Source organism: Lytechinus variegatus, chromosome 4 (genome assembly GCF_018143015.1).
Source record: "Lytechinus variegatus isolate NC3 chromosome 4, Lvar_3.0, whole genome shotgun sequence".
Taxonomy (NCBI): domain Eukaryota; kingdom Metazoa; phylum Echinodermata; class Echinoidea; order Temnopleuroida; family Toxopneustidae; genus Lytechinus; species Lytechinus variegatus.
This window is the reverse complement of record NC_054743.1, coordinates 60,067,200-60,079,718: the sequence shown is the minus strand read 5'-3', so window position 1 is coordinate 60,079,718 and position 12,519 is coordinate 60,067,200. Positions and strand designations below refer to the sequence as shown.

At 35.4% G+C, this 12,519-nt stretch overlaps 1 protein-coding gene across 3 annotated transcripts in view; it reads left to right on the top strand.

The window, feature by feature from the left end:
- Positions 1 to 11,942, top strand: part of LOC121414426 (L-rhamnose-binding lectin CSL3-like) — a 51,693-nt gene extending 39,751 nt beyond the window's left edge. For all 3 annotated transcript variants that reach the window (XM_041607600.1, XM_041607599.1, XM_041607601.1), the window contains exon 4: positions 11,689 to 11,942. In XM_041607600.1, the coding sequence (XP_041463534.1) occupies positions 11,689 to 11,696 (8 nt within the window). In that variant the 3' untranslated portion in view covers positions 11,697 to 11,942. The remainder of the gene's footprint in view (positions 1 to 11,688) is intronic.
- Positions 11,943 to 12,519: the final 577 nt, after the last annotated feature.

Below are 12,519 nucleotides of genomic sequence, written 5' to 3'. Positions count from 1 at the left end.
ACACATAAATTATTTGTTAAGGGCCTATCCACAACAAGCTTTTGCTTTACTTTAGGTCCATCCACTTAGAATCTGCCTTTATATTGTAATTATGCATAGTATTTCGGAATGAGTTGTATGTTTTTCTTTGTATTTTGATTGATTTGTGGAAAATAAATGAAATGAAATGAAATGAAAAATGAAATACTTATCTATCGGTACTTCCAAACCAGGAATACTGTCCTTAAAGGTATTGTTTAACTTTGTGAGCAGCCGATTTAAAAAATTCTCAAACCAAGATGAAACATGTGTACCAGTGCATGTATTAGAACTAATAAACCCTGAAAACAACAATTATTGAGAATGAAAAGCTAAAACTACAAGGCAAACCCCGATTTTGTAAATAGGCGACTTATAGAAGCCTAAATAGTACACATAAGTGTATGGGAGGAAATTAAGATGGTGTTTCCGGTCACTTTATATTTCAATTTTTGAAGCACTAAATAATTGTTTTCAAACGCAATTTTTTCTGGGCTTCATTTTTGTAACATATCCTAGACACAGATGACAAGTGTGACCTTCTAGCTCAGATTTTTTTTAAAGTGAAACCAATGTTAACCAATCACTTTAATTTCTTGATTAAGGGTGTTGGCAATGGGCTCTTGATTAGAACGTTCATCGTCTTCGCAGGGGTCCTCTTTTGTCCTGTGCGACAATGGGGTTGCTATCTCAAGTCTCCCTAGCGGTGTATGTCTGTGAATCATCTTCTGTTCAGTTGATAGGTTGCTAACCAATAGCATGACTTTCCCATTCTTGATATGAGAAAACCCGGAATCAATCTTCAGTCGATCAAGCTCGATATTGCCTTCCACTAGGGCCTCAAAGCTGCAACCTTGGGCATGTTTGGGAACTCTGGCATTGACTTCTACATTCTGTCCTGGATTTATGGTGAAAGGTCCCTTCCCTTCAAATCTCACCGTTCCAATATTTCCATTTTGATCAGCAAGGGCGAGGTTATCACCACCTAATGTCTGAAAGGCTAGGAAACAGGCAGACGACGATGATTTTACACTTTGCATGAAATCCCTGCCAAACTTATTGCTGTGCACTAAATCACGAGTAGCACGCAATGCATTCGTACCTAACAGACACGAAATGTTTTTATTAGGCTAAGAGCATTAGGTTTAACATGGAAATTTCTGGTAACAAGCTGATTTTTTTCAGGATAGGTCCAGAAAAATGTCTAGAAGAACATACTAAAAGTCCCCATAAATCCTCCATGGGGGTTTTCCGTTATCATTATTTACACTAGACATCAAATTTCAGTGCATTTTTCATGGTTTAAAGAGGTAAAAAGATCTAGTGATATAGGTTACAGTAAAAATAAGCAGACCATGGTACCTAAAAATCCAAGATGGCGTCCAAAATGGCTGCCAAAGCCTAAAAATCCACTATTCATCTATTACTTACTGTAATGTCCTTAATTTTGTTTCTATTTAATGGTTCTTAATGGTCAAATAATAAATTGGGACAAGTTACAGGGACATTCAGCGGTCAAGTTTGTCCAAAAATCCAAGATGGGTTTAAAAAATGGAGTAAAAAATTGCTGTTTTTTACTTACAAATAGACATAGTTCATTTGATATATGGCTGAGATATGTGATTTTGGTGTCTAATCCATGGTTTGAAAGATCAAATTTGGACATGTTAAAAGGACATTCAGTGGTCAAGTATGTCCAAAAATCCAAGATGGCTTCCAATTTGGAGTCTAAATTGACTGCTGTAACTGAAAATTGTCATACTTCATTAAAAATCCACCTGAGAGATATGATTGTGGTGCTTTACTATAGTTTTAAGTGTCAAAATAGTACATAAGCACAAGTAGAAAGGACAATCAGAGGTCTAGTACATGTATGTACAAAAATCCAAGACGGCTTCCAAAAATGGAGTCTAAATTGATCGCAGGTACTTTAAAAAATACATACTTTATTTGATATCTGCCTGTGAGATATGATTTTGTTTTTTTAAACCCACGGTCTAAAGATCCAAATGAAAAATTGGGACAATTTACAAGGACAGTCAGTGGTCTAATATGTCTACAAATCCAAGATGGCTTCCAAAAATAAAGTCTAAAAATGACTGATGTTTCTTAGAAAATAACATAGTTAATTTCATATCCGCCTGAGAGATAATATTTGGGTGTCTATACTATAGTTTCAAGTGTCAAATAAAACTTTGAGACATGATGATTATGCAATTGTAAATTTTCCTTCATAATCCAATATGGCTTCCAGTATGGCGTTTAATTTCATCGCTTAAAAATAGTCATACTCAATATTCACCTGTGAGAAATAAACTTTATTTCTGCACTATGGTTTGAAATATCAAGTATATATTAAGAACAAGTCGATCACAAGAATGTTCAGTTTTCCATTATATACACAACAAACGAAGTAAGTCCCCACTAAATCAAATTGCTGTAACTTTTCAACCAAATTAGTTTGAGATATGATATTTCATAGGTGGTTTTCTGCACTCATTAGGCAACTTCTGGAGAAAAATGAGATCGATTGGTTGAGTCATGCATGAATAATTAAAAATTGAATTAGAAATGACCATTTTTAAAAGTCACAAGAGTCGTTTTTCAGTTTGTTCATATACGAAGTTGGGCAAAAGTTGTTTTAGCAGAATTTTATGGTGTTATGCTGTTTTACTATCCATCATTCAACCACTTCAGTCCATATTTTGATATCGTATGTTCATGGTTGAGTGAGCGCAATGTATTGTAGGGGCTGCGGGGGGAGGGGGCTTCAGCCCCAACTTTTTTCCAAAAGCAGGTACAAAAATGTAAAAATGACCCTACGATTTTGAGTTTTTTGCATGATCAGCCCCTTTCACTTTTGGCTCAGTCTCCCCCCCCCCTTTTTGAAAACCGTTCCGCGGCCCCTGAATTGTGACGTATCATTATAGGGGTTTATAGTAGTATCCTCTACAACTTGTTAGATCATGTTAAAATTTGAAAATTTTGGTGGCTCCCCCGATTATAGGCCCCTCCCCCATTTTCAAATTCTGGATCCACCACTGATTTGTCCATACATTCAACTGATCCTGAGAAATTGTTAGGAAAAGAATACATTTATGCAGTATAAAGAGTATTCATTCCTAAGTTTTCGATTGTGCTCGCTCAACCATGAAAATTTTTAAAATTTGAAAAGTGTGTGGTGATAGAAATGATGGATGATAAAAACAACAGCAATTAGAGTAACATTTGAAACAACCGAATTTGCCCCAATAATCACTTTATTATCCTTTAAAATGCGTCTGTGACGTTGAAAATAGCAATTTTCCAACTTTGTTGCGTGCTCACTCATCCATAAATTAACAAATCGATTTCAAATTTTGCACAGAATTTTGCCCATAGGTTGATAAGCATTACTGCCAAACGACATTGCTAAAGACAGCCTTGAAAAAAAAGTTCCACCATATTGAATAAAGGGTTACTTATTGGTAAACATATGCACCCATAATGTACAAGTCTATGAGATAGAAAGTCAAAATTTTGAAATAAGGGTTTGTTTCATGGACGATTTTTGTTACTTCTACCAACAGTTATTTTATGAAACTTCGCATATGGCTTCAGAGTAACACTATCCAAAAGGTGCGCACACCAAAATAACCATTCGATACGGCACAGAGTGGGGCCAAGGCCTTGAACTTTCTTCTCATTTGCATAATTTCGAGTATTTTGTGCTCACTGATGCATTAAATATAAGGATTTTCACAAAAATAAAATGAAATGAACTATGCAAGGAGGTTTGTGACAGATATCCATAGTTACAAATTGCAGTTTTTCCAATAACGTAAAAAAGAGCTAATCACATTCCACATCTTCATTCAAGCGTGAATTTTTAATTAAACGCCTTTGAATCATTGAAGCATGTTAATTGGTCATGAACACAACGAAAAATTTAAGAACAGATCATTTTCAGTTACCAAAATGAAACAATATTTGCCTATGATATTTGAAAATCGTATTTTTTGTTTTTAATAAATGTTCATTGAACCGTGAAACGATGAATACTGATGAAGAAACTCTTCCCAAAATAACTGTCATATTCTATCATTTTTATCGATAAAAACGTGTGAAATATCTAATTATAGCAAATTTGGACTTGTGTTTATTCAACCGTGAAATTTAGCCAAAAAGTTATATCGTCTTTTAGAAAGTACCTTTTATAAGCCTTCTGACTATTTTTCATGATGAGAATGTGGAATAAGTTTCAATAAAATGGAATCAAAGTCATGATATTTGGCTTGTGACTTTTGAAACGTGACATTTTTGCCTTCTGACGATGCTCACTGAAGCATGACGTAAAATACGTCCATAACATTTACTCAGAGGGTAGCTTATAAAATTACCTACACGCTCATGTAAAAATATATTAAAATCTCAAATTGGTTTGGAAATTATTGATGTTTGTTTAAGGGGGGACTGTTACACCCACAAATGTAATAATCGCCCACAAATGTAATAACGCCCACAAATGTAATAACACTTTACCCACAAATGTAATAACGCCCACAAATGTAATAACACTTTACCCACAAAAGTAATAATTTTTGATCGCCCACAAATGTAATAACGCCCACAAATGTAATAACGCCCACAAATGTAATAACACTTTAACCACAAATGTAATAATGCACTTTACCCACAAATGTAATAATGACTTTACCTACAAATGTAATGAATTTGAAGTGATTTTTGGCGAATTCGTTCTAAACTAATATCCTATAGTAATGCGTTCATAAAGCACAAAAGTTCAAAGTCTTTTTTCCAGACCCGGTTAATGAAATATTACAGTACAAGTCTTTTTCCAGACCCGGTTTTTCAAAATTATAATATACGTCCAAAGTCTTTTTACCAGACCCGGTTGTTTCAAAATTATAATATACGTCCAAAGTCTTTTTTCCAGACCCGGTTAATTCAAAAATTATAATGCAAGTCCAAAGTCTTTTTTTCAGACCCGGTCGTTTCAAAAGTTATAATATACGTCGGTGAGGGGTAAAGACAACACTCTAAGCCCAAGCATTTTAAGTGGGTTTAATTTTGAAGATTGGTCTCAGCTGTCATTTTTTCATTATTTCTTTATCTTTTAAATAACCGGGTCCAGACGAAAGACTAATCATAATACTCGTGTTATTCCACAAGAATATGAGTCTTTTGTTTTTAGGATTGTTTAAATCATTTTTAAATCACCGGGTCTGGAATAAAGACAACGCTCTAAACATGTGCTTTTCTACATGCATGGTCTTAATTTGGAGGATTGTTGTTGTTGGGGGTTGAGTTTTATTGATTTTTTATTCCTGAAATAATTGTGTCTGGAGGAAAGTCGATCTTCGACAATCGGTCTTCATGTTGTTCCACAGTAATTAGATTATTGGGTATTCGTTTTAGAATATTTGTAAACACTATTTTATTTTTCAAATAGTAACCAAGTCTGGAGAAAGGATGTCTGCTTTACCCACGCGTTATTACAATGTTTTGTAGGGGTAGTAGTATTATTTAAAAAAAGACATATTTTTACTGGGTGAAACTTTGGAAATTTGGTCTTAGATTCGAAGTTTTTCAGTTACTTTTTTTTAATAGCCGGGTCTGGAGGAAAGAGTATGTTTTAAACTCGTGTTATTCCACGAGAATAAGAATATAAGGTCTTATGTTAGAAGATTTTTTTTCGTAACTGTTTTAGGTCTGGAATAAAGACAACACTCTAAACCTCTTTTAAACAGGTTCTTAGGTTGAAGGTTTGTTTGGTCTTAGACTTTGATTTTTTTTTAATTCTTACTATTAGCGTTTTTTTAAAGAAAAAAATGGTCGGGCTGAAAGACTACGCTATATCCAGTATTAATAAGATTATGGGGTCTTTATACTGTTTTTAAACTGTTATTCATAATGTTTAAATAACAGGTAACCGGGTCTGGAGAAAAGACTACGCTTGATTCTCAATTTACTCTTAGTGCATATATTCACAATATACACCGTATTAGTTGAAACAACAACAAAGACATTAATTCCACCAGTTTTAATTAACTGGGTCTGGAGAAAAGACTAAGCTCTATTCCCTTTTTTTCCACAGGAATATCATTATCGTATCTTAGTTTGGGCTTATATTATAAATTTTGAAATAACTGGGTCAGGAAAAAGACTTTGGACTTATTAAAATTCTTGAAACCGGGTCTGGAAAAAAGACTTTGGATTTACATGTATATTATAATTTTTGAAACAACAACCGGGTCTGGAAGAAAGACTTTGGACTTTTATTATATTTTTTTAAACATCCGGGTCTGGAAAAAAGACTTTGGATTTATATTATAATTTTTGAAACAACCGGGTCTGGAAGAAAGACTTTGGACTTGTACTTTGATGTTTTATTAACCCGGTCTGAAAAAAAGACTGCACTTTTGTGCTATATGAACGAATTACTATAGGATTTTAGTTTAGAACGGATTCGCCAAAAATCCCTTCAAATTTATTACATTTGTGGGTAAAGTCATTATTACATTTGTGGGCGATCAAAAATTATTACATTTGTGGGTAAAGTGTTATTACATTTGTGGGCGTTATTACATTTGTGGGTAAAGTTTTATTACCTTTGTGGGTGCAACAGGGACTTACTTTTTTGTTGTGTATATATGTAATTTGGTTCCCAAATTGAGCAAAAATGCCTTGTCGTTACATACTCCTAAATCATTAAGATTACTTTACTTAAATGTATTTAAGCATAGACACCACAATTATTCCTCACATGAGGATATTGTATGAATAATGATCGTTCTTTTAAGTGATTGGAGTCATTTACACGCCATTTTTTAAGCCATTTTGGATTTTTAGGAAAAAAATAGACAACAGCATTATCATTGTTAACAATCCCAAAATATTATTTGACCCTTCAAACTATTGTATTTAGACACCAAAATCATATATATCAGGCAGATATCAAATTAACTATGTCCATTTGTAGGTCTCAGAAGTCATTTTATCATTTTTATTTGTTTAGGCTTCTCCTGTGCCTAGGAGGCAAAAAGCAAACTGAATCACTATGATCAACAAGTCTCTTCTCCAGATATAACTGATTTATACTCCGTTTTGGAAACTATCTTGGATTTCTGAACATACTGGACCATTGTCTAGACATCAAAAACATATTTTTAGGTGTATATTAATCAAACTGTCGATTTTTAAATAAAATTAACCAATCATTACCAATATACCCAATTTTTGGAAGCCATCTTGCAGTTTTGGGCATAATTGACCACCGTCTGCCTTTAACTGGTCCAAATGTATTATTTGACCCTATAAACCATGGTTTAGACACCAAAATCTTATCTCCCAAGCAGATATTAAATGAACTTTGTCAATTTGTATGTAACAGCGGCCATTTTAGACTCCATTTTTGGAAGCTGTCTTTGATTTTTAGACATACTGAATCCCTGACTGTCCTTTTTAATTGTGCTAATATATTATTCGACTCTTTAAATCATTGTTTAGACACCACATCTATCTCTCACGTGGATTTTTTAAATGAAGTATGTTAATTTTTCAGTAACAGAGGTCAATTTAGACTCAATTTTTTGAGCCATCTTGAATTTTTTGACATACCTGATAACTTAATGTCCTTTTAACTTGTCCAAATGTATTATTTGACCTTTCAAACCATGGTTTAGACACCAAAATCATATATCCCAGGCAGATATTTCATGAACTATGTCCATTCGTAAGTAAAAACAGCCATCTTAGACTCCATTTTTGGAAGCCAGATGGATTTTCGGACATACTTGACCACTGACTGTCCTTGTAACTTGTCCCAATTTATTACTTGACCATTAAAACCATTGAATAGAACCAACATTAAAGACATTGAAGGAAGTAATGGATGAAAAGTGGATTGTTAGGCTTTGGCAGCCATTTTGGACGCCATCTTGGATTTTTAGGTAACCTGGTCTTTATTTTTACTCTAACCTATATCACTAGATCCTTTACCTCTTTGAACCATGAAATATGCACCGAAATTTGATGTTTAGTGTGAATAATGAGTGAGTTATGCCCATTTTCTGTGAATGGGGGCCATTTTGGACGCCATCTTGGATTACGGAAAACCCCCATGGAGGATTTATGGGGACTTTTAGTATGTTATTCTAGACAGTTTCCTGGACCTATCCTGAAAAAATTAGCTCGTTACCAGAAATTTCCCTTCTTAATCCTATTTTGGCCTAATGCTCTTGGCCTATATCTCGTCCAATCGTTGGTACGACCAAGGCTGGTACTGAAGTTATTACGGTCCCCAAGATCTGAACATCGATGGGAACTACGCCTTCATATGGAACGTTTTGTTCACCGGCCCCTACTACAGTAATCCTGGCAGGTTTGAGCTTCTGTTTATTGAGGGAAGGATGACGATTGATGAAGTCCTTGGACACTGTAGTCACTTGTGAACCCGTGTCAAGAATAGCCAAACAAGACAATCCGGAGATAACTATCTCCTCTCTATTCACTGGCCCAACTAATGACTTCTGAAAATCACCTTCTTCAACTTCTGGGCTTCTCTGTTCATACACACCCACAGACTGCCCTCCATCTGTGGGTTTTCCTAGTTTGACGGGATGGCGTTGGGGCAGGATCTAGACACGTGACCGATCTGGCCGCATGAATAACATGTTGGAGGTTGGCGATTCCACTTCTTCCCTTTTCCTCCAGAACCTCCTCTAATGTGTTTCTCGAGAGAAGATAATCGAATCTGCTGGTCTCTCATAGACTCGTGGAAAAGTTCCATATGTTGCTTCTATGTCGCGGCCAATTCTCCGACAGCTTTTGTCAGTAGCTCGATCTCTTTGTTAGTGTTCAATCTACCCTGAGCCTCATTGGAACTGGCTCCTTGTCTGAAGGATTGTGCCACTGCACACTTCTCTTCAGCATCAATCACTTTGAGTTCCTTTCATAGCTCCCTGTATGTCATCTCTCTTGGTCTCATCGGAGCCAGACGAGCCTTGACATCTTGACTCCTCAGTCTATGCATGAATTGGGTCGCCAGCATTCTGTCTCTGACATCGTCATCCACCATTGCAGCTTGCTCGCCTCGTTCTCTCGCTACTCTCAACTTCGCTTCTAATGCAACTGCGTACTCTGAGGGCGATTCATTGCTGTGCTGTATCCTGGAATAAAAAGCAGACATTGGCGAAGACGTAATGTCGCCATCACCGTACTCATCAATTAACTATCTAAATGCTCTATTAGCTGACAACTCTTCACCTTGATACAATTCGAGATTCAAGATAAGATCACGAGCCCTACCACCTGTATGTCTTACAACTTCATTAAATTGGGCTTGATGTGACATAATTCATTTTGAACTAATTACATGTTTCATATATCTAACCCAATCTTCTACCTTTACACCACCTTTGCCAGAGAAAACAGTTACTTGCTTCATTTGATGGCATACAATGTGTGATGGGACCGAGGAAGAATGTTTCAGTTCTTGTAATTCTGCTGGCATGGGATCGAATCCAGCCATCTGGAGAGGTGTTACTGGGTTAGACTGCCTTGGAGCTGGAAGTCTTGGAGTAACTGGTGACAGCATCGGTTGGCTGCGAGGATCCGCTGGTGTTACCGGCGTCGATAGAGATGGACACGGTGGCGCTGGATTCTCTATCTTCACGATCCTTTGGACAGTGTTGTGTATAGATTCAGATTTAAGGGCAAATTTAAGTTTTGTCTCTTTTAGTGAATTGTGAAAATTAGTTACCGATCTGATCTGCCATTCAGCTTTCCCGGGTTTCGCACCAAAATTATGTTACGTACATTACTGATTCATAAGAGCATTCAAAGAATTAGCCTGGTTATGGATACTGTTACGAATAAACTTGATAGTATCGTATTAAGGTTAAGTTTATTTCAATATTTTATTTTATCATGTAGTTAGAATTAATATTTTGCTCTTCGGAACAAGGCTAAGGACTGTTTCCATGGTTTCGAAAAAAAGGATTAGGATGGCAATGGCATGAACTGTGTAAAAAGTGGAAAGTGACGTCTTTTATTTTTATCGGGCGAAACTTCGTCGTTCTTTTCTTTTCAACCCTGTATGATTTTGATCCGAGATGAAAGTTAATTATCTTGACTATTAGCTGAACTGAACAACCTTTCTACCCAGAGGTGGACTTTTGTCTGAGCTAGTGTTTCAACGCGTTGAATAGTGAGATTTGGAACAGAGTTTGAACATGTTTCTGCACAACATATAAATGAACTATTGGGACTATACACACCTACCAGAGTACACTTCGGAGATGTAATACACAACATTAATTAGAACTGCACAGTGAACGCTGTCAACTAGTTCAACATAGCGGATGAACTTTATGCAATTAAATCGCGAACTGGACTGTGAGTACACCATGAAAACCCCTGAATAAAACTGAAGTGTCGCTGCTAATACCGTATGGGCCCCAACAATCCGCAACATGTATTTTTGGTAACTTAAGGTAAAATTTAATGTAGATCTAGAAGTAGAACTAAGCTATTAAAGTCTAAGTAGGCCTAACGTTTTAGGCTTAGGTTGAAATAGCGAGCTCCTAGTCATAATCTACTAATAGCCGAAATAAAAGTAAAATGCCTGGGGATTGAGTGACGGTCATACAAATTGTAAAACAATGTTCGATTTACAAGTTTATCGAACCTGCTTATATTATAATTAAAGCATGGTGTTGGAGATTGGAAGAAACTTTTATTTTTTTAACTTTGTTTACAAGATGCAAACTTTTGATTAAAGGTCCAAAGCAGGACGATTTCATTCTTACTTAACTATATGATTGCTTTAGTGTAATATTTTTGTGAGTTTGAAGTAGAGATAATTCTCTGTCATAACAGTACAATCAAGGAAAGCTGGGGGAGAAAGATAAAACCAGAAATGATAAAGACTGGAGAAAACTGTTTTTTATCATAGATTTGATTCAACGTTTAATAAATAACAAATTTAGAATTACAAATCACAAAATACTGCCCACGCAGAATCTACCTGACGCTATCTGTTAAAATTGAAGCTGAACTCCTCCTCGTCTGACTCAAATCAAGAAACGATTAAAGGTAGACATCAATTAATAGAACAATCGCCAAAAATCGATAAAATTGCAGGAGAAACAAATGTCGTCTGTCACTGACTTTTCATGGAATTCGAGCTGACGTCATACAGGTTGTGCGCAGGCGCAGTTGATTTGAAAAAAAAAGAATATTCCAGTCGTGCGGGGGGGGGGGGGGGTCAGGGTGTTAACAAAGTGTCGTGGCAACAGAAAAGTAATACATATTTATATACGAGATAAATGCATATGGTAATAAACCAAAAGTAGTAAAAAAAGACGAAATCATTATGATGAACTTCAAGATGAACTTTTTCATTATTAAGTTAATAATAATGATGATAATGATAATAAATTAATTATTAATCATAACACACACACACATATGTGTATATGTCTGTGCGTGAGGGAATATGGGTGTGTTTGTATAAAGAAATTATAGATTTATGCATTGAGTACCAATGCCAAATACTTATATTCTGTATATTTACGAAATACTGTATATTTAATTCTGTCAAATATTCATATTGTTTGATATCTCACTTGTATTTTTTACGCTAATTTTATCTCAATCTTTTTGCAGGTGTCTGAGTATCTCGGTATCATGACGCGATGGCCTGACTGACAAACCATTTTTCTGGAGAGTAAAATTCAGATTGCTTATTCGTAATATCTTGTTTCTGGTGTATGGTTAATAACGAGATTTCGCACCTGAAAGCAGGACGTTTTCAAAAACACTATAAATGTATTGGAAATGCCCGTCAAATAGCAAAAAATAGCTGGATGGTTTTTGTAAAATATTGATGAACGGGAATAGCAATTTGTTCTTATTTTAGAGCTGACGAAAAAAAAGTGTGTCTGTTGCCCAGACTCCAAGTGGGTGTTTCATAAAGCTGTTCGTAAGAGCATCGTTACGAGCGACTGGTGATCCTTTCTTGAAGTAAATGGTATAATAAAAAATGTTCATTAGCGATGGTTTAGCGCGGAAGAAAGATTTACCAGTCTTTCTTAAAGTCACTCTTAACTTACAAGATGCTTTATGAACGGCCCCCTGGACGAAACTTCTGTTCTGACTGACCACTTTTCGACAAAGACTTCTTCATTGCCTCGAGGGGAAGTGACGATAAATTTTCTATGTTCTTAAAAGCGTACTGCTTAACGGTGCAAAAATTCCCTATACTAACCTTGGGACATGTACAATTAATCTTATCAACAAATTTAATTGATGAGCATAATGATTATTTAGACATTTCTTTGATAACAAGTTTCTTTCTACAGCAAAGTGAATGTTGATTTGCTTGACCGACTACATTAATTTTTAAAAATATTTCTTAAGTGTTGTTTAGAAATTAAATGAATCAAATTAATCTAAAAGTGAGTACTTCAATAGTTTCTATTTGACAATAATTGCTTC